This window comes from Primulina eburnea, chromosome 9, assembly GCF_022965805.1.
Source record: "Primulina eburnea isolate SZY01 chromosome 9, ASM2296580v1, whole genome shotgun sequence".
NCBI classification, from domain to species: Eukaryota; Viridiplantae; Streptophyta; class Magnoliopsida; order Lamiales; family Gesneriaceae; genus Primulina; species Primulina eburnea.
Genome location: NC_133109.1, coordinates 2,509,957 through 2,529,161, shown reverse-complemented (window position 1 = coordinate 2,529,161; position 19,205 = coordinate 2,509,957). Strand labels below are relative to the sequence as shown.

The following is a 19,205-nucleotide window of genomic DNA, read 5'->3' as shown; positions in this document are numbered from 1 at the left end:
GAATAATTTGAAAAAAAATATAGGATTTATAGCACTCTTGCCCGGACGCCTACACTAAACACGAAATGCATGCATAATCACACTTAATTAAAACAGTAATCAAATCCAACATATGTCCGACATGTTCATAATCCTCCAAGAAACAAGTGGAAAACCAAGTAAATGTAATTAGTTTACAACTATATCGAAGGCATAATAATGTAAAAAGCCAAATAACAACATATAAAACTCCTCGATATCAGACCCTGATCCAAGCTAACCGCTGCCATGTCCGTCCAACTTAGAATTTGCCTCGTGAGAACGAGATGCTCAAGATAAAAGTAAAGATGTAAACGACCTAATCGCTCGATACACAAACACAAGTATACAAACATATATGAAAATGCATGAACATGTACTGGTGATCATGTATCAATATTAGAAGTAAAACGTGCAACACGGAAGAATGTAAGTACAATTGGATATATCAGACAGTACATGCGTATTTTTATACTACCTCGAGAATGTCTACGCTCTGATATCAGATGTTACATCAAAAGACGTTTATTGCTAATTTTCCAGATTCACATATTTCTTTATCCTCGACTATTTCTATGGCTTTCAAATAATACTTTCGTCCTCCACGGCTTCGCTGCTCAAGGTAGTGTTTGCAATCACTAAAAATAAGTGATTATTGAATTTTGGTTCTAAAAAAAAATCAGTTTTTGTGTTTCTTAAACTCGGATTTTTGTGTTTCTTAAAATCAGTTTTTGTGTTTCCATAATGGTAGTTAGGAATGGTTGTTATTGCTTCACCACCGGCTGTTATTACGGTGCAATATAGATGCTAAGGACGGAAGAAATGGAGTCGGTACAAAAACCGCTTCAAATAAATTCGAAGCGGTGAAAAACCGCGGTAGATAGTCCCAAAAACCGATTCTAAAACACATGTTTTTTTGTAGTGTTGCTTAAATCTTAAACTTTTGGGATGCTACTGCACTGTTATTGTTGTGATTACGTGTTTTATGAGTTGATTAATTCTCGGCCAAAACAAGGAATTTATTTGAAATGAAAGAAATGGATAAAGGAATTGCAAATAACTTATAGAAGGAATTTATTAGATTTTTTTTTGACATTTTATTAAAGAGTAAGTACGAAAATTGTTTATTTATCAAATACATTGCTTTAAAATTTGAATTTTAATTTCGAACACTACCCACTTATATATATTTTTAATTTGTTATAATTTATAAATTTAATCACTTTTTCAAAAACATACTATTTTGCAGACTCTTGAAAAAAAAGCTGCACTGCAAAATCCATATCAAATTATAAAACAATTTTTTTTTTTAAAAAGGTAATTTAAGCAAAAACAAATTGAAATCCAAATGCACTCTAAGCCTCGTGATCGCCCGCCCCTATACGCCGCCGGCCGCTACCAACCTCACCTTCTATCCGCCGCCGTAATCCGCCTATCTCGGTGAGTGGTTGATTTTAAAAATCGATTATTTTCTTACCAAAATTAAGTATGTTTTAGGTCAAATTAATGTTTAATTGTATTTCACGATGAATATATGATATGTTTATTTTAAAAAATAAATAATACATTAATACATATTTTATTTATTGAGATCACTCCATTATCGAGTATTTTCTCATCAAAATTGAGTATCAGCTTAACAAAGTCAGATATATGTTAAATCAAATTAAATAATTTTTAAGCCTTATTTATTCTTTAACGTTACTACATAATAATTATTTAACATGTTTATTTAAAAATATAAATAAAATTTAATAAATCATCTTAATGCATCTTCCACACAACACAGCCACATACTTCAATGGAACCGTTGGCTCTGATTTTCCGACAGCCATTGATAAAGGCAGCAGAAGCTGCAACAAAATTATTATTTGATCCATTTTGCCATTCTGAATTCTAATATTTAAAATTTCAATCATTGTTCATCTTAAATTTTATTCTTGATCATAATCACTTTTTTTAAAAAAAAATATATATTATTGTTTAATCCCGTAAAAATAACCGACATTCGCGAGATAACATATATTTTCAGTGGTCCAGCAATTCAATATCGATTACTAGGGGTGAATAAATGTTCGGTTAAATCAAAATAACCGATCGACTCGAATTAGTTCGAAATTCGGTTTAAATATTTTGAAAAATCGATCAAATCGGTTCAATTTTGGTTTTTATTACTAACAGATTTAATTTTTAACTAATTTTCAATTTATATATAGGGCCATTTTGTTAGACTATAGGATTGAACTTTGGTTTCCTGGGCCAGCTTTAAGAAAACCTTTCCCCTCGGAGGCCTAAATCTTCTCGCCCTTTCCAAAGAATCGGAGAAAACCTTTTAGTCGAATCGTACATCGTGAATTTAGGAGTGACATATATCGAAAATTATATATCATATCGAAAATTATGATATAAGTAAATTCATATCAATATTGATAGACCGAAAATTTCAGTACATATAATTAATATATCGATTATATCGAAATTGTACGGTATACCGAGATTTGAGTACAGTATCGGTATATATCGTTTTATACCGAAATTTTTTTAGTTTTTAAAAATTTCTATATTAATTGTTTTAAAATATTATATATTTTATATTTTTTTCAGTATTTGATATTCCGATATATACCGAAATTTTCAATTAGTATATTGTTAACATAACGAAAAATTCGGTATTGTAATCATATCGTACCAAAATCTTCGGTGTACTAAAAAATCGATAAATTCGCAATTTTTTAGTACCATAATCTCGCTGTATCGAAAATTCGTATTTTTTCAAACCCGTAATCGTGATTCTGTCCACATATTCGATAATAGGCTCATTCGCACAAAAGCGATCAAAACCCCTAATTCAATCGCACTGCACAATTGCCAGGACATGTAATTCATTCGTTTATCAGCATTATCCGATCCAAGTTTACCATTTCCATCATACACAGGATGATTGGTATTTCCTGTTTAGTTCCATTCTCACTATATTTGGTTATTTTTCTTTAGGATAAAATTTGGGTAAAAAATGTTGCCGCGGTGGAGCAGAGTTGCTGGCCGTATTTGGAGAGCTAACAATTCACAAAACATCTCGGAAGTTGTGAGGAGAGATTTTCCCCTTTGTTCGTTTCAAAACTATGCGAAGGTTGCTGCTGCTGTGGAGGCAAATGTTGCTAATTCTACTGAGACAACTGGCATTGTTAAGACTGAGGTATCGAATTGCGTAACTGTTGTTGTTCTATTTTGTTTTTTCGATTATGTGTATGGTTTTATGGTGTGTACTTGTTATTTGTTTGTTTTTTGAATGAGAGCACTTAATGTTCGTAAATGGCCGAATTTCCTATTGTTGGAGTATGTGTTTATTCATTTTCAAAGGGGAACGGAGGGTTGTTCTAATTTTGAGGTAAAAATGGAACTTGAAGCTTAGTTACATCAAAGGGTATGGGACATCCAAAAATAGTAATTTGATAACTAGTGCTTTAGTGGAAGTTCGGTTCACTGACAACAATTAAGAAACTGATAACAATATCGAAGCATCTTGCCACGGGGTTAAATATTTTTTCATGCTGTAGATTTCTGTATTATCATTATGTACTAAAATTTGAACTAAACGGCTGTGGTGCATAAGGTAGAAACAATTCCGTGATAATAAAGCTTCACAATTAATCCAGGATCACACCATCATAAGTGTAATATGTGGGATCAAGTCAACAATTTATCACCGTATCAAAGTGAATGGACTAGTGAGAACATAGAGAAAACTTTCAGTGCATGAGTTGGGAATGGATTCATGTACTATATGGTTGATGCTATACTTATGAGTATTTGTAATTTTATTTGTTTCCTCATCCACGTTAGTTATCAAATGTTTCATTATACTTGATTTACATAATCATATTTATTCCATTAGGTGAATCTGAGTCGGATGTTTTGGTCCAAGCCTTGTTCATTGGCATTGGCTAGTGATTCACGATATAGAGTTGAAGACCCTAATTATGAGGGTGTTAAGCGGTTCGTCCTCAAATTGATGTTGTTCTACAGCAAACAAAGCCAATTCATTCGTCGGGCAAATGTTATTTACAGTCGTGTAACCTATCAAGTTGATAAACCTGCTATTTATGATGGTCAGTTTATTTCTCACAGCATTCCTTGTTGCAACATTTTTTTTGGATGAGATGTTTTCCTCATTTCTTTTGAATTCTTTTTCCTTGTTTCCCTTGTCTACATCATGCATGAAATTTTTACAAAGCTGCGTGTTCTGTAAGGTCTGGGAGGAGAGATGGATTAAGCTGGGGTTAACAGTTGAATTGTTTTCTAGGAAATAACGTGATTTGGAGACTGAAATTAATTAGTTTACTTTCTTTAAATTGCATGGATTCTTAATGTTTCGAAGATTCTCATGTAATGTTTGAACCCCAATGCAAAATTACTACCTTAATTGTGTTTTATGCAATTTGTCAACATTTACTGTTATAAGTTCAATGACAGTACTCTCTTATTTGCTGGCAGCTTTTAGCTTGGAGCAGACATTTAAAACAACGTTTTCTTTGCTTGTGCTCCATATGTGGCTTTGTTTGCGCCGGATAAAGGAAGAGGGAAAGGAAGGTGTTGAATTGGGACAGTACTTGTATGAGATATATAATCATAACCTGGAACTGCGTGTGTCTAAAGCCGGGGTGGGTAATCTGTACACTTGCATTAAAATTCATTTGTTTTTCCCTTCTATGACCTCACAATTATGAAGGTCTGGCATAAATGACAAGAGAAGTAATTATTATGTTTAACATTGTACATTAATTAAAATAAAAATCTAAAACTCATAAATTATTAGATGATGTATGCCTGATCATGTAGTGCTGTAGTTTGTTATTAACTTCTTTAAAACAATTAAAATAATTATGTTTATGATTTACTATTTTGGTTTTTCTTTGACACTTCAGGTAAACTTGTTGCTGATAAAATGGATGAAAGAGTTGGAGAAAATATTTTATGGAAATATCGTTGCTTATGATGCTGCACTTGGGAAGCGGGATGAGTTGCAAACTGTCATTTGGAAGTATGGCACTCAGGAACATTTATTATTGTTTGTTTTGCATACTTTTCATTTTTATTTTGTCCACATATCTAGTTAACAACAATGCTCTTAGAACCATGACAAACTTACTCCAATTTTGGAATTCTTCCTCTACTTATTATCCTAAACTGTGTTTTGTAAGGAATATAATCTAATAATTTGAAATATTGTTGATGAAGATCTTAAATATAATTTCGATACATTTGCTGCTTATTTGGACATAAGGCAGAAGTGGCTTCAATTTGAGTTCATAACAAAATATTCTTCAAACTGTTACATGTGAATTTTCTCATCCTTGTGTTTCTCTGCATTGTAGAAATGTGTTCTCTGATGATGGTTCACCAGAACCAAGTACTGCCGCCTTGCTTCCTGTCCAGGCGAGTTCTCATATACAATGTTTCAACATAGATCCACTATTAATTTTCTACTAATGAGATATTTGATTATTAATTCTCATTTATCATATGATTATCAAATAAACAAATTATTGAGTTGCACTTTAAAGCTAGTTGGGAAAAATTGCACTTGCTTCAACTTGCATTCCAATTCTTGGGTTTGATCTGAGCTGTTATTGCACTTGTTTTGATGGGTTGAGTCAACACAGATTTCATCACATTTGACAAATTTCTGTACATTGTCTTGATTATTATGACGGATTTAAGTTCTTTATATTGGATCCCTTTGAGAATCTTGCTTTTATTTCGATGTTCTTTTTTCTAGTTTGCAAAGAAATATTTATAGTTTCCAAAGACAAATTTAAACTGATGGGTAGTAATTTTCTTTCCACTGATGGATTCTTTTGAGGTCCTATAAGTTGGTGTTAATATTAATGAGATTCTCATCATCCACGTGGTTCCCCAAGGTTAGTTACTTGTGAATTTGAAAGGAGTATTGCCTATTTTATTAACCCTGCATGTTTAATGATCTCATTTTTTCATATCCATCTTTCTGATATGAGCTGTTTCCATTTTCTTTGAAATGACGGAAGGGCCGTTGTATTCAAACTTTATCACATTGAAGGTTAATGAAAGGTCACCCATGCTTATAGTTCCGTTTGTAATTCCAGGCTATGACAAGGTATGTTCAACGGGAAGCTAGCTGTCTGTCATTAACTGGTATACCCCAGTTATTCATGCCGATTTGAGTCTACATAAGATTTTGATTATTGTGCCAATTCAGCATGGAATGAAACTGACTAAATTTGAATGTGGAGACAAAAGTTGATAAGTCTGACAGTTTTTAATGTGATGAACTCGTTGTTGACCAAAAAATGATACTGCTCCGTATAGTGAAGTTAAACTAAGACAATTCGTTAATAGGAAAAGCAAGGCTAGGATGCATATTTAAAGCAACTTGTGATGCGTATGATTTGGAATTTCAGTTTTTTATTGCAAGAATGTTTATTGCCGTGAATAGCCAAAGTGCCCATCTATTTGTTAGTTTATTTGGGAGCTTTTTTATTTATGCTGGCATATCTGTCAAAATTGCTTAGAAAAGGTCCCTTGCCGATTAGCTAATTTCAAGTCAAGGAACTCGACTCATAAATATTTATTCCATTTTTGGCATGCTTGCAAATGTCCCCTGAGGATTACATACATGATTCGATTATGACTCAAGCCTGTAGCATATTTTTTGCCTCTTGCATCATCAAAAGACTTTGACCACTAAGACATGGTTGTCAATATGTAGATTCGAATTCATGCTTATATGTGGAACACTCATAAATGGGGAACATGTAATTGTGTCCTTTTGATTCTTTAAAAAGTTTGTTCCCATGTTTATTTCTTGAACTTCATTTATTACTATGATTGTAGCAAGTCTGATTCAATTGTCTCCCAATTGACAATCTTAGTTTTATCGATCTACAGATAAAGAAGCCATTCTATCGGGAAACTTTATGTTTACATCCGTAGGGAGTTCTGGTTCTGATGCAGTGGGAAAGTAACCAGAAGTGGAAAGATAAAGGACTCTAGTGTTCATCAAAGTATATACAAGTGAATCCAAATAATACTGGAAATGATTTTCAGTTTTGGCTTGTATTCAAACAGCCGATCGATTATCCATTCGGGTGCGAACATTGCATCTGTGATTGGGCCAAAAATTTTGAAAGGGCTTTCTGAACTTTTAACTTATTGCTTTTGGTATTAAAAGTAATTGAAGTGTTTGAGACGGTTGAAACTTGCTCTTCTTACCTTGAAGCTCGAGAATTATTATATATACTAGTTTTTCGACGCAAACAATATATAGTTGTTTTGTAATTAATTTGATTTATATTAAAATAAAGATAATATGTAAAAATTTGTGAGATGTTATATTGTAATTTGAGAGCGGTAATATGAATGAAAAGTTGAAATGACAAATTTGGGATACTTTTTTGGTTAAGGACGATTTTTGGAAATATTGATATGTAGCATAGACGTCACCTTTCGTAGGAGGAACTTGTAAATATGATTGATAATTTACAAGGTAACTCACCCGCATGTGACCATGCTAAAGGTATTCTAGAAATTTGCGGCCCCTGGCAAGGATCAAATGCACACATTTGAATACGTCCGAGTAGATTGACCCACGTACCCAACCATGCTAACTAAATATAAAAATAAAAAGGAAGCAGATGGTGATCATGTAAAATAGCTTACAATAATGATATGAATTCAATCCTACTAAGTTCAATGACTCGTTTTCTAATCCGACCAAGTAAATGCCCACTACTAAACTAAAAAAAGATTTCGAAAAAGGTAGGTGACATTGCAATAGATATACAAAATGAACCCGTCTAAGATCAATGACTCAGCAAGTATTGTCCTCAAACTGAACTAAAAAACATATTTTAAAAAAAGGATGCAGATGGTTATCTTGTAACGAAAGCATATAAAAAAGAGCGAGCACCAAGGCTCTACAAAAACTATATCATGTCTTTGAGTAAGCTGCCACTGAGGTTACTTACAAGGTTGAACTTAAATTAATAGCATCAAATGATCACAATGCTACTAGCAGAAGAGGTTAACCACAGCGAAAGATCTCCACTAATTAAAACACAGCAGCATTACACATTATGCTTGCGCCTAATCTTGCCCTTTCCGTGATGTTTCCTTTTGGAAATCTTGATCTTCCTTTTTAGCTTCTTCCCAATAGGTTTCAAAAACTTTGAGCTTTGATTGCCATAAGCCATCCCCATATCTGCCATCCAGCAGTGGAAAGATTAGAACATCGTTTTATGAATGCCAATAGAGATTGCAGACAATAAAGCTTCTTTATTTTAATAATCAATCCAGTGTATAATGACTCGACTCTAGACTTGTGCAACCGTGCAACCAAATGGATGACAATGAACATTTGCATAAAATCGAATTTCAGCACTAGATTTTGCAAGGTCCTTCCTCGCCATTCCTGCTGATATACATGGGGCTGGGATCATAGTAGGATTGTGTCCACCTCCAAACGATTAGCCACTTGAGAACTAAACCAATAATAATCAACAAATCAAATATATCAGCTAGCCTAGAAAAAACACAGAATTCTTCAAACACTGAATGGATCAAATATATCCCCTAGCATAGAAAAGACACAGAATTCTGCTTTACTACGAGTGAGGATGGTGAGGTAAACAGCTTTGTAGCTCATAAATACTCAAAAGTTGTAGCAAATCAAACTCTAAAACAGCAATTGCACGTCTGAAATACAGAACCAATAACAAAATACAGACAAAGCAAAACAGAAAATAAATCAAAATAGAATATATACATGAGTTAAAGAAACGTAACGACAGATTCAATGCAAAACGAGAGGAAAATAAAAACCCACAAAAGTACGAAGGGAAACGATAATGTACCGTCGTCATCATCTTTAGCAACAGAAGTGATGGCCTCGGCGGTGACATCCATGGCCTCGGCGGCAGGAGAAGCCTTGACGGGAAGCTTGGGGGCGGCGAGGGCAGCTTCCTGGACAGCAAGCTTGGCGGCTTCTTTCTTGTCGTAAAATGGCTCAACCAAATCTCTCCTTATGGCTCTCAGCCTCTTCTCCCTCTTCGATCTCATTGATTTTGCCATAGTTTGTTCCTTGAATTCTTCGGTCACTGGGTTCGGATAAATCAGATAAAAGCTTCAATCTTTTTCACTGGAGGCTTGGAGGACCAAATTAGGGTTTCTGGGTTCACCAAAGTTGAATTCAGCAACCTTTTAGCTTTGGATATTGTAAATAAAAAACACATAAAATAATATCAAATATTTGTTTCAAAGAACCGGCGGTTTCAAGGAACCGGGGGTTGCCGTAGCGGTTTGAAATGGTTTTAAAATTTTGAATTTGTTTTTTTCATTTTTTAAAACTTATTCCAACAAATTTTGTATCTGGTTTTATTTGTACGTACGTGTATTTTTTTCCTCGTACTTTTCCATTTCAAAGTTATCATAAAAATTTAATTTTAAATAAATTACACTCATAAAACAATATAAATTTGCTTTAAGTAATAAAAACTATATTATTTATTTTAAATAATAATAATAATCATTTAAAATTAAAAACGTATTTGATTAATGTACAATAAAAATACAAAAGAATAAGTGCACGGTGAGACTCACAAATAATGAATGTAATATTAAAATAAATGTGGAAGAACGTAGATGTTAATATAATGTATATGTAACATATGAACCCTACGATTTTTTGATAAAGTGGTTGATGTTATAACTATAACCAATGCAGATGGCATAACACAAATTGTGGTTGTTTCCCTAGCAATCTCCAGAGTTTGAATGAGACGGTTGATGCTATAACAGAGAAATTTCAACGGAAGAAATCTCCAGAGTTTAATAAAACCGTCGCTATTCTACAAAAACCGTCACCGGATATTGCGACGATCTTGTATTATACCGTCGCCTACTATGGCGGCGGACTTAATTCGGTCGGCGACGGTAGTCAAAAACTGTCGCTAATAGCGACGGTATACAAAAACCATCACCGAATATTGCGACGGTCTTGTATTATACCGTCGCACATGGCGACAGGTAAAAACATGTCACCTAATATGGCGACGGACTTGAATATAAACGTCGCCAAAGACGACGGTCAAAAAACTCGTCGCACAAAATGTCGATGGGTTTGTTCGTATAATCGCAATATTAGCGACGGTTTTATGATAAACCTTCGTTTACTTTAGTAGGCGACGGTTTTATGATAAACCGTCGCTTACTTTAGTAAGCAGCTGTTTAACAAAAATCGTCGCTATATTAATAACGGTTAATCCTATAACCATCGCTAATCCAACCATTTTTTGGTAGTGAATTATGGTTTTGGTTGTAATTTAATGGTAAATTTTACATTCTATTATTTATTATATTATGATCTAACATAATATATTTTTTCGAAATTTCATGTAACAAAACTATAACTAAAATTCTAACAATTATTACCAATGATGGGTACATTAGAATTAACTACAAGCCTTGAGGCTCAATGCAAATTACAATGCGGTATTGTATTCCACACTAGATAAGAGAAATTGTTGAACAATGGTATTGCGTTCCAATCCTATAAAGGCGACTATTTTTAGTACTTTCTTTCATCCGAAATTGTCGTTAATAGAGTAGTAATTCTTCAAGCGTGAGATTTCGAATTGTATCTATAAATAATTAGTGCCACTCACCTAGCCACTTCCATCGAGCTGCCCTTGCGAGGCAAGGTGCGCCATGTATTGCTACAAAACCACAAAAAACGACAGTGTTGACGACATATCGAACAACTTAAAGAGGTAAAAAAAATGCAGTAATTCAAGTAAATCTCCAACACCCTGACCTCATAATTCAATTGTAATTCAATCAATTAATCGTAAGATGTGGAATGTAACAGACACCAAACCCATTGCTTAGGAAAAAACTCGTTAAATCAGGAGAAAAAACAAAATCTCCCCCAACAACACTTGGTTTTATCCAAATCTCAATAGATATTCTATATTGCTGCATTTCTTCACATGACATACAACAATCACAATTTTAACTTCACATATGCTATGATTGTTTGGTAATCCGAATACATTGTAGTACAGCATACAAGCATGCCTAGATTCATAATATTCATGGTTTTTTTTAATCATATTCCCTCTCAACTAATGCTAATACCAGGTTGAAAGCGACACTATACAGATCCTTCGGATACGAAAATAGAACAAATGCAAACTACTCATTACTTTTCATACTTCATTAATTGAAATCTGCTAGAATTGTCACAAAATAATTAAGAGCAAAGGCTATGAAAACAATATGAAACAGACTGACTGTAACACGTAACCAGCTTACAGCATGATACGCATATGGAGATTTTCCTTGGCGTTCAAAATGCTTAGCCAAAATGCACCATTCAATCGGTCCCCACTCCTCTATTTCAAAGCAATTCCCGAGCGCAACTTTGTATAGCTGTTAGCGAATCAAAATTTCAAGAGAACATCAGCTTGAAAAAAGAAATTTGGAATTGCATGACTATAATATAGAGCAAAAGCCCATTTAAAATTTTAGTGAAGCAAAGAGCACGGGAAATTCTAGATGAAAATAAGGAAAGAGCGCACATTTATGCTTTAGGAGAAAAGTACTGGCATCAGGTTGAAGACAATCAAAATTGATCAAGCAGGTTCAGTCTAATTCATACATTAATTCAATATATTCTGCCAAATCAACACCACATCACAAACTAATAAAACCCAGTTAAACCAATCAAAAGAAACTCAAAGGGCTTAGATTTACGCACAACAAAATTTCTTACCAGTCTTACCAATTATCTATTTTTCTGATTTTTATTTGTCACCATGCATGTTGTCTGACCGAGTTTCTGCATAACCATGCACTGGTCTTACTTATGTACAAAAGATAGATGCCCATGATCAATTTATTCAATTGAATCCTTCATTTTCATCCCCGCCTCCCTGGTTTTCGATACATACAAACATTCCAACAATTTAACACTCATCGGTCTCAAATTCTAATTTTATCTCCAGAGATCGATGAAATCTCCAATCCCAAGAAACGTATCACCGACTACATGCCACTAAAAATGGGTAAAAAAACAAGAACATTTTATGGTTTATAATCCACAACACATCCGAATAATTTAACTAACTGACCTTAGTAGTGTCTACGAGAAGCTCAGTCCCAGCCGGATAAGATGCATAGAATTGGTCTGCTCTTGAGAATCCAGCTCTAGTCCTGATTATACCAAAAAAACAAAGAAATAGATAAAACAATGATATCCCATCAAACTTTAACCAGACTTTCCGGAATAGAAACCAAAACCCAACCATAAAATAGATATTCAAATAAAAGCAGACAAACAAAGGATCCAACATATGCGATAAACTCACGTATTGTTAGTGTAGGCATAGCTGATGAGAGCAGTGAAGCCGAAAAACCCAGCGTAAGAAACCATTCGGCGGAACTTCTGAATTCTCACAATCTCATTCCAGCCATCATAAAGCCGCCACATATTAAACTTTGGCATAAACATTCCTGAAAGCAACAATTTGGGTTTTTCAGGCAAATAATAGAACATGTGCTCTGCTTTCTCGTGACTAAATAAATGCATAAGCTACTCAGTATAACAAAATCAATTTGGTGTAAATTAACTTGGGATGAAACAGGACGAGGACACAAACATCAGTGGCAATCAAGATATTGGTTTAAAGGAATTTAACAGGAAAGAGTAGAGGAGAATTAGCAGAGGAAACCAACCACCCAATTCCGAAACCCCCTTTTCTTTTCGGTAACAGCGAATGAATGAGAAGAACCCTAAAATTGATTTTTAAAAATCTTCAAAATCCACCCAAATCTTCTTGCGTCGATTCACAATCAATTGAACGAAACTTAGGGTAAAATTGTTCGATTTATTCAAAATTAATTAATATAAAAATAAAATTTTAAAATATTCCTTCTTACATATGCTCGAGATTAGGTGAAATACTTTAGGAGGAAAATCAATATATTTGAAATAAAAATTAATAATTTGACTTGTTTATTATACAAACTAGTTTTTCACCCGTGCGATGCACGGACAATTATTTTATCTAATTGATTATTAAAATTAGTGTATACGATAATTTGTTTACTTTCTCTATAACTTGACTTTTTATCAAAGTGAAATATTTATTGTTTTCATATATATATAGATCTTAACAATGAATTACTGAATAAAAAAGCCATTTTTGTATTTTGGCTGAAAATTAATATCACGTTTGTATTAGACAATGAATGACATGACATAATGTGTTTATCAATTATATTGTATTCACATATAAATTTATGTGCCATGTAGAAAACAATAACTGTAACAAAATAAAATGATAAACATGATACAAATTTTTAATGTGGTTTTAATTTCAATAAATAATCTAAATTAAAATACAAATAAACTAAATGGATTATAGATCATACAATTAGAAAACAAAAAAGAAATTACTAATTTTGAAAAACTTTCTTAAATATAACCTTTGTTGTTGAATTTTTCGGGTTGCTATCACTATCACATATCAAAATTTTTAGACTCTTAGGATTCATAACTCTGGATACAGCAATGTACGACTGACCATGACTAAAAACAGAGTTATTTAAAAAAAGTCCTATATGAGACAATGATTGCCCCTGACTTTCGTTGATTATCATTGAATATAATACAATCAAAGAATACTGAACTATCTTTGTTGAAATTTAAAAGGAAGTCTTAGATAAGAAGACGTCAATGACATTATTGGAATAAACACTTTATGACATGCATTACTTCCAGTAAGAAATTTTCCTTCCAGACATGGTTTCCGATCCTTGTCACGATCAATCTAGTGTCATTGCATAATTCAAGAGAATGATCTACGTTGGAGATAAAGTACTAATTCTAAAAGAAACATTTATAATGATAACTCACAAGATAAATTTATTCAAGTATAAAAAAATAGTAATTGGTATTTAATATAAATTTATTTAACATGAATTATTAATAATAGCCTACTAACAACTCCATAATCAATTTTGGCCTTGAAGTAATTTAACAAACAAAATTTGCATGTTAACTATGTCAAATTCCATACATATATTTTAATTCTAAATATGTTAATTAACAATGTTTTCTTGTTTATATTATTTTGCATGAATAAAAAAATAATAAAAATGATAGTTTATATTAAATTGACTTACGATTATTTTTTAATAATCTATAATAATTCGAGAATTGTTGGTCTAAGATTAAAGTTAATATATTGAAGAAAAAAATGATTTTATACTATCATTGAAATAAATATATTAGATCTCAAAAATAAAACAAATTAAAAATAGTTCATCTAAAATATAGATGAAATTTTTTAATTATAATAACTTTACATCTATATATATGTGTCATTAATTTTAAATTAATAAAATAATTTCAGCGGAGCACAATTTTTGAAACATGTTTCAAAATTTCAGAATTCATATTTAAATTTTGAATAACGATTTAAATTTGGTTTATAATTTCCAGAATGAAATTTTATTTCTGGATTTGAAATTTGAAATGTAATTTAATTTGATTTGTAATTTCTAAGAAAGATTCAATTTTCAAGCAGTTATACATACAAACATTAATATACAGTTTTAATAATGAATTAAATATTTTTAGACATTTATTATAATATATATTACAACATTTTTCGTTTATTTCATTTTTTAGAATGTCATTTAGGCGGAAACTTACTAAATTTAGAAACAACTCTGCTTTTATATATATATATATATATATATATATATATATATATATAGATTTTTAAAACTCAACCAATTTTATTTTTAGAAAATTTAAATAAACTAATCAAATATTGTATTTCTTTTTAGTACGTAATTTGGGCAGTAAATTACTTAAAATAGCAAAAAATATTTGACTTGAGATTAGGTGAAATACTTTAGGAGGAAAATCAATATATTTGAAATAAAAATTAATAATTTGACTTGTTTATTATACAAATTATAAAAATGATATTTTTGCAGTTAAATCAATATGTTTGATGTAAAAATTAATACTTGAGTCAAATAAGCACAAATCAAGGAAAAAAAGAAAAGAAAAAAGAGTTATATTTTTATTGTGATAATAATAATATATTACAAAGCAATAATTTTGACCAAAATATTAAAATTCTTCAATAAAATAAAATTATATTACAAAAATAATGTCATATAAAAATTAATATTTTTATGATTTAATATGAAACAACTCAACAAAAAAATAAATATTTTACTAGATCAAAAACCAAATCTAATTTCTAAATCCAAATGATTTCATGGATCATCGTGAACAATATATATTTAGATCTACAAGCTCTAATTTGCATAAGATAAAATCTGAAAATCTAACTTTTTCCATTTGTGTCGAGTCGAATGTTATTAAAGAAGCAATTAAAATTCGAACTCGAAACGAGTGAAGAATTGAGCTACTTGAATTTGATCAAATCAAACTGGAGCCGAGTTTTAATCGAGCCAATAACTAAGAGCATCTCCAACCCAAGCAGCAAAATAGCGTTTTCATGCTATTTTGCTGCTTGAAAATAGCGCAGCTCCAATGTTCTCTGCGCCACATTTGGCGCAGAGAGAAGCTCTGCGCCAAATGTGGCGCAGAGTTCTTTTATTTTTTTTTTAATTTTTTTTTGTTTTTTTAATTATAAATATTTATATTAATAATTATAAATATTTTTTCTATAATAATATGATATTATTATATTAATTTAATAATTAGATATATTTAAATAATAGTATAAAATTTATTATCTTATTTTAATAATTAGAATAGTCATGCAGTATTTTGCGATGAAGCAAGAGTCATGCAGGAAAGATATGGAGCGTGCATTTGGCGTTCTTCAATCACGATTTGCGATTGTGGCATCTCCAGCACGTGGTTGGAAGAAAAATCATTTGAATGATATAATGAAAGCATGCATTATAATGCACAATATGATAATCGAAGATGAACGTGATCTTAGTGCACCGATTGAAGATGCTAGAGAAGCACCGACTCCAATGGTAGAAATGGCTGTCAATGAACATACCAGATTTCGAGAATTTCTCGCTCGATATAAAAAAATAAAAGACAAAGACGCTCATTATGCATTACGAAATGCTTTAATTGATCATTTATGGGATGAATATGGTCGTTCAAATATTTGAACGAGTATTTGTAATATGTTATTTAATTTAATGTCATGTATTAATTTTATTTCACCACTTGAAATTATTTCTATTTCAATTCGTATAATATAGATTTCAATAATATATTTAAAATAATTATCACATTTTATTAAAAATAAAATATTAAATATGTTTATTATAAAATGTAATTATAATTATATCACACATTATAAAAAATATATATTTAATAACTTATAAAAAAATGAAATAAATAAAATAAAATAGAATATTCCGAGAATATTCTTTTTTAGAGTAAGATTTGAAGTAGATGGGTTAGAGATGAATATTGTATTTGATGTAGAAACTGCACTATTTTAGAGTAGAGTTGCTTTAAAATAGAGTTTTGAGTTGGAGATGGCCTAATAGAGCTCAACTCAAGCTTCTCTAACTCGCTTACATCGCTAGTAGTAATGCCGTAGTTGTGGCCATTCTCATAAACCTAACAAATTATTACTTTTTTAAGAATTCGATATTATTCATAGACTATTATTATATATTTAATAATTAAAATAATTATTATTAGATTTTGATTTTTATGATAAATTATATGATCTAAACCATAGTAACAAAAATTTAAAGTTAAAAAGACAAATCACTACAAAAAAGAGGCTAACGATTGTTAAACCCTTGCCTAGAGAGTTAAACGACGGTTTTAGCGACGGTTTGGTGGTCAGTAACCGGAGGTCGTGCCGTCTTCTATCAGCGACGATTTCTCAATAACCGTTACAAATTAGTGACGATTTTGTTGAAAAATACCGTCCCTAAACCGTAGCTAATTTAGGCGACGGTTATACTTAACTGTCGTTATATTCAGCGACGGTTTTTAATCAACAGTCGATAAATTCAGCGACGGTTTTACAAAATAAATCATCTACTACGCTAAAATTCAAAAATAAAATACTATACTAAAATTCATAAATAAACTACTACGCAAAAATTAAATTTAAATATTAAATTTTCTGAAAAGAAAACGCTTTAAAAACTGACGTTCGCGAAAATAGGCAGATCCACGTAACGCCAGAAGATCACACCGACGAGCAAATCTACAAAATTAATACGAAAAAATATTAGTACAAAGTAAAAAAACCGAAACAGCCAAAAAAAAAAAAAAGTTTCGCTACTACCAGAGAAGAAAGGCGAAAATCGCTGAAAAAAATGTTCGCGAACCTCGGTATATATATAGATACATCGCGTTGGTTTTTACAAAGACCGTCGCCATTAGCGACGGTTGTAGTCAAACCGTCGCTTATAGCAACGGTTATTTTACAAACCGTCGACAATGTAGATCTGCGACAGGTTTAGAAACACCGTCGCTATTAGCGACGGTCAACAATCCTGTCGCCAGGTCAGCGACGGTTGGCACCGTCGCTATTGGCAACGGTGAACAATCCTGTCGCTAGAGCAGCGACGGTTTATATAAAACCGTCGCCAAATCTGGTTTGATAAACCGTCGCTTACTTAAGTAAGCGATGTTTTAAGTAGTCGACGGTTTAAAACCGTCGCTATTTTTGTAGGGTAAACATAATATGACTCGCACACATCCACCAATCTTAAATACTACCAACCATTACACCACTTTAAAGAAACATATATTGGGATTAGAAAACAACTTTAGATGAGGAAAAAAAATGTTTCTTACATTCCAAACTCAACTGGATATAAAGTTTGGATTTGATAGAATGATATTGTCGAAGGACAGATGTCTCCCGTCATGGTTGTTTTAATTTTGGATAAATTGAAAAAATCGTAAATCTAAAAAGAAGAAAATGAAAATCGAATTTTTGAATTCGGATAAATGTTAAAACCAAAGTTTATATAGTTTAGTTTCGGATTTTATTTGTCAAAGTATAACCGATCGAGAAAACTAAATTTAATTAAATTGTCTATTTTATTTAGATTAAAAGACCTAAAAATGTATCTTTAAAACAGTAGAAATAATAAGTAAATACGATAAATAAATAAATAAACAAAAATTTGTTTGTGGATGTTCAAATATGAACAACTTTTATGTCTCCCTTTCGTCTCTTTGTGAATAATCCACTAGAAGACTTTGATTTTATGCAACTATTTGTAAAAACTCATTTCAACTTAGAGATAATTAGGATTTATGTCTTACCTAATGAAACTCCTATCACACTCCCGATTGTTGGCCGCAACCTCACATTTTGCATAATATTTAATGTCTTGTATACCAAGACTACAAACACAATCTTTAATGTCTTTGTGTAGAGACATTTGTATTTGATCTTAAAGATGTTTGGAAATTTTTTAATATGGAAACTGTCATTTCCACTTTACTGGTCGTTTTTTCCCGAGTCCAACTGATTTTGAGGTCTGCTGCCACTTTGATTTTATGCAACTATTTGTAAAAACTCATTTCAACTTAGAGATAATTAGGATTTATGTCTTACCTAATGAAACTCCTATCACACTCCCGATTGTTGGCCGCAACCTCACATTTTGCATAATATTTAATGTCTTGTATACCAAGACTACAAACACAATCTTTAATGTCTTTATGTAGAGACATTTGTATTTGATCTTAAAGATGTTTGGAAATTTTTTAATATGGAAACTGTCATTTCCACTTTACTGGTCGTTTTTTCCTGAGTCCAACTGATTTTGAGGTCTGCTGCCAGTTGGGCTTATTTGCTAGACTGATCATCTTGTTGAGCTCGTCAACTAGACTGAACAAATTGATGATGTCTGTTGAAATCAGCATGTGCAGAACTAGTAGCTTCATCATTATTTATCATAATCTCTCACTACAATTCACACTTCGACATGTGAATATTATTTGTAGATAATCTTCTTATTAAAGCAAACTGAATCGTTTCATTTGGATAATCGAGTTGATCAGGCTGACCAAAACACCATAACTAATCCTACTCAATCCTTGCTGATAAGCCAAACAGATGAGCCTTGTTGCCATCAATTTGCCTATGTTGCAT

The 19,205-nt window shown here is 31.8% G+C and overlaps 4 protein-coding genes across 8 annotated transcripts; 2 read left to right on the top strand and 2 right to left on the bottom strand.

Annotated features, from left to right (window-relative positions):
• Positions 1-2,782: 2,782 nt before the first annotated feature.
• Positions 2,783-7,294, top strand: LOC140841105 (uncharacterized). Of its 3 annotated transcripts, none has more exons than XM_073208305.1 (8): positions 2,783-2,895; positions 3,013-3,214; positions 3,914-4,127; positions 4,513-4,679; positions 4,944-5,059; positions 5,394-5,454; positions 6,144-6,154; positions 6,946-7,294. In XM_073208305.1, exons 2-8 carry the CDS (start codon positions 3,032-3,034, stop codon positions 6,947-6,949), a joined length of 756 nt encoding a protein of 251 aa, XP_073064406.1. In that variant the 5' UTR covers positions 2,783-2,895; positions 3,013-3,031; the 3' UTR covers positions 6,950-7,294. The 3 variants fall into 3 exon arrangements, with proteins under 3 accessions (XP_073064406.1, XP_073064404.1, XP_073064405.1); XM_073208303.1 differs by having other exon boundaries at positions 6,144-6,192; XM_073208304.1 differs by lacking the exon at positions 6,144-6,154.
• A 543-nt stretch (positions 7,295-7,837) lies between these two features.
• Positions 7,838-9,266, bottom strand: LOC140841104 (uncharacterized). The gene is made up of 2 exons (XM_073208302.1): positions 8,910-9,266; positions 7,838-8,257 (listed from the first exon to the last, which is right to left on the bottom strand). The coding sequence occupies exons 1-2, from the start codon at positions 9,124-9,126 to the stop codon at positions 8,124-8,126; spliced, it is 351 nt and encodes a 116-aa protein (XP_073064403.1). The 5' UTR covers positions 9,127-9,266; the 3' UTR covers positions 7,838-8,123.
• A 1,163-nt stretch (positions 9,267-10,429) lies between these two features.
• Positions 10,430-17,340, bottom strand: LOC140841103 (uncharacterized). 3 transcript variants are annotated; one of them, XM_073208301.1, is made up of 5 exons: positions 17,238-17,340; positions 12,423-12,567; positions 12,186-12,267; positions 11,368-11,484; positions 10,430-10,769 (listed from the first exon to the last, which is right to left on the bottom strand). In XM_073208301.1, exons 2-5 carry the CDS (start codon positions 12,563-12,565, stop codon positions 10,719-10,721), a joined length of 393 nt encoding a protein of 130 aa, XP_073064402.1. In that variant the 5' UTR covers positions 12,566-12,567; positions 17,238-17,340; the 3' UTR covers positions 10,430-10,718. The 3 variants fall into 3 exon arrangements, with proteins under 3 accessions (XP_073064402.1, XP_073064400.1, XP_073064399.1); XM_073208299.1 differs by lacking the exon at positions 17,238-17,340 and adding an exon at positions 12,790-12,944; XM_073208298.1 differs by lacking the exon at positions 17,238-17,340 and adding an exon at positions 12,685-12,730.
• On the top strand, positions 15,862-16,233 carry LOC140842122 (uncharacterized). The gene has a single exon (XM_073209933.1). The coding sequence runs from the start codon at positions 15,862-15,864 to the stop codon at positions 16,231-16,233; it is 372 nt and encodes a 123-aa protein (XP_073066034.1).
• Positions 17,341-19,205: the final 1,865 nt, after the last annotated feature.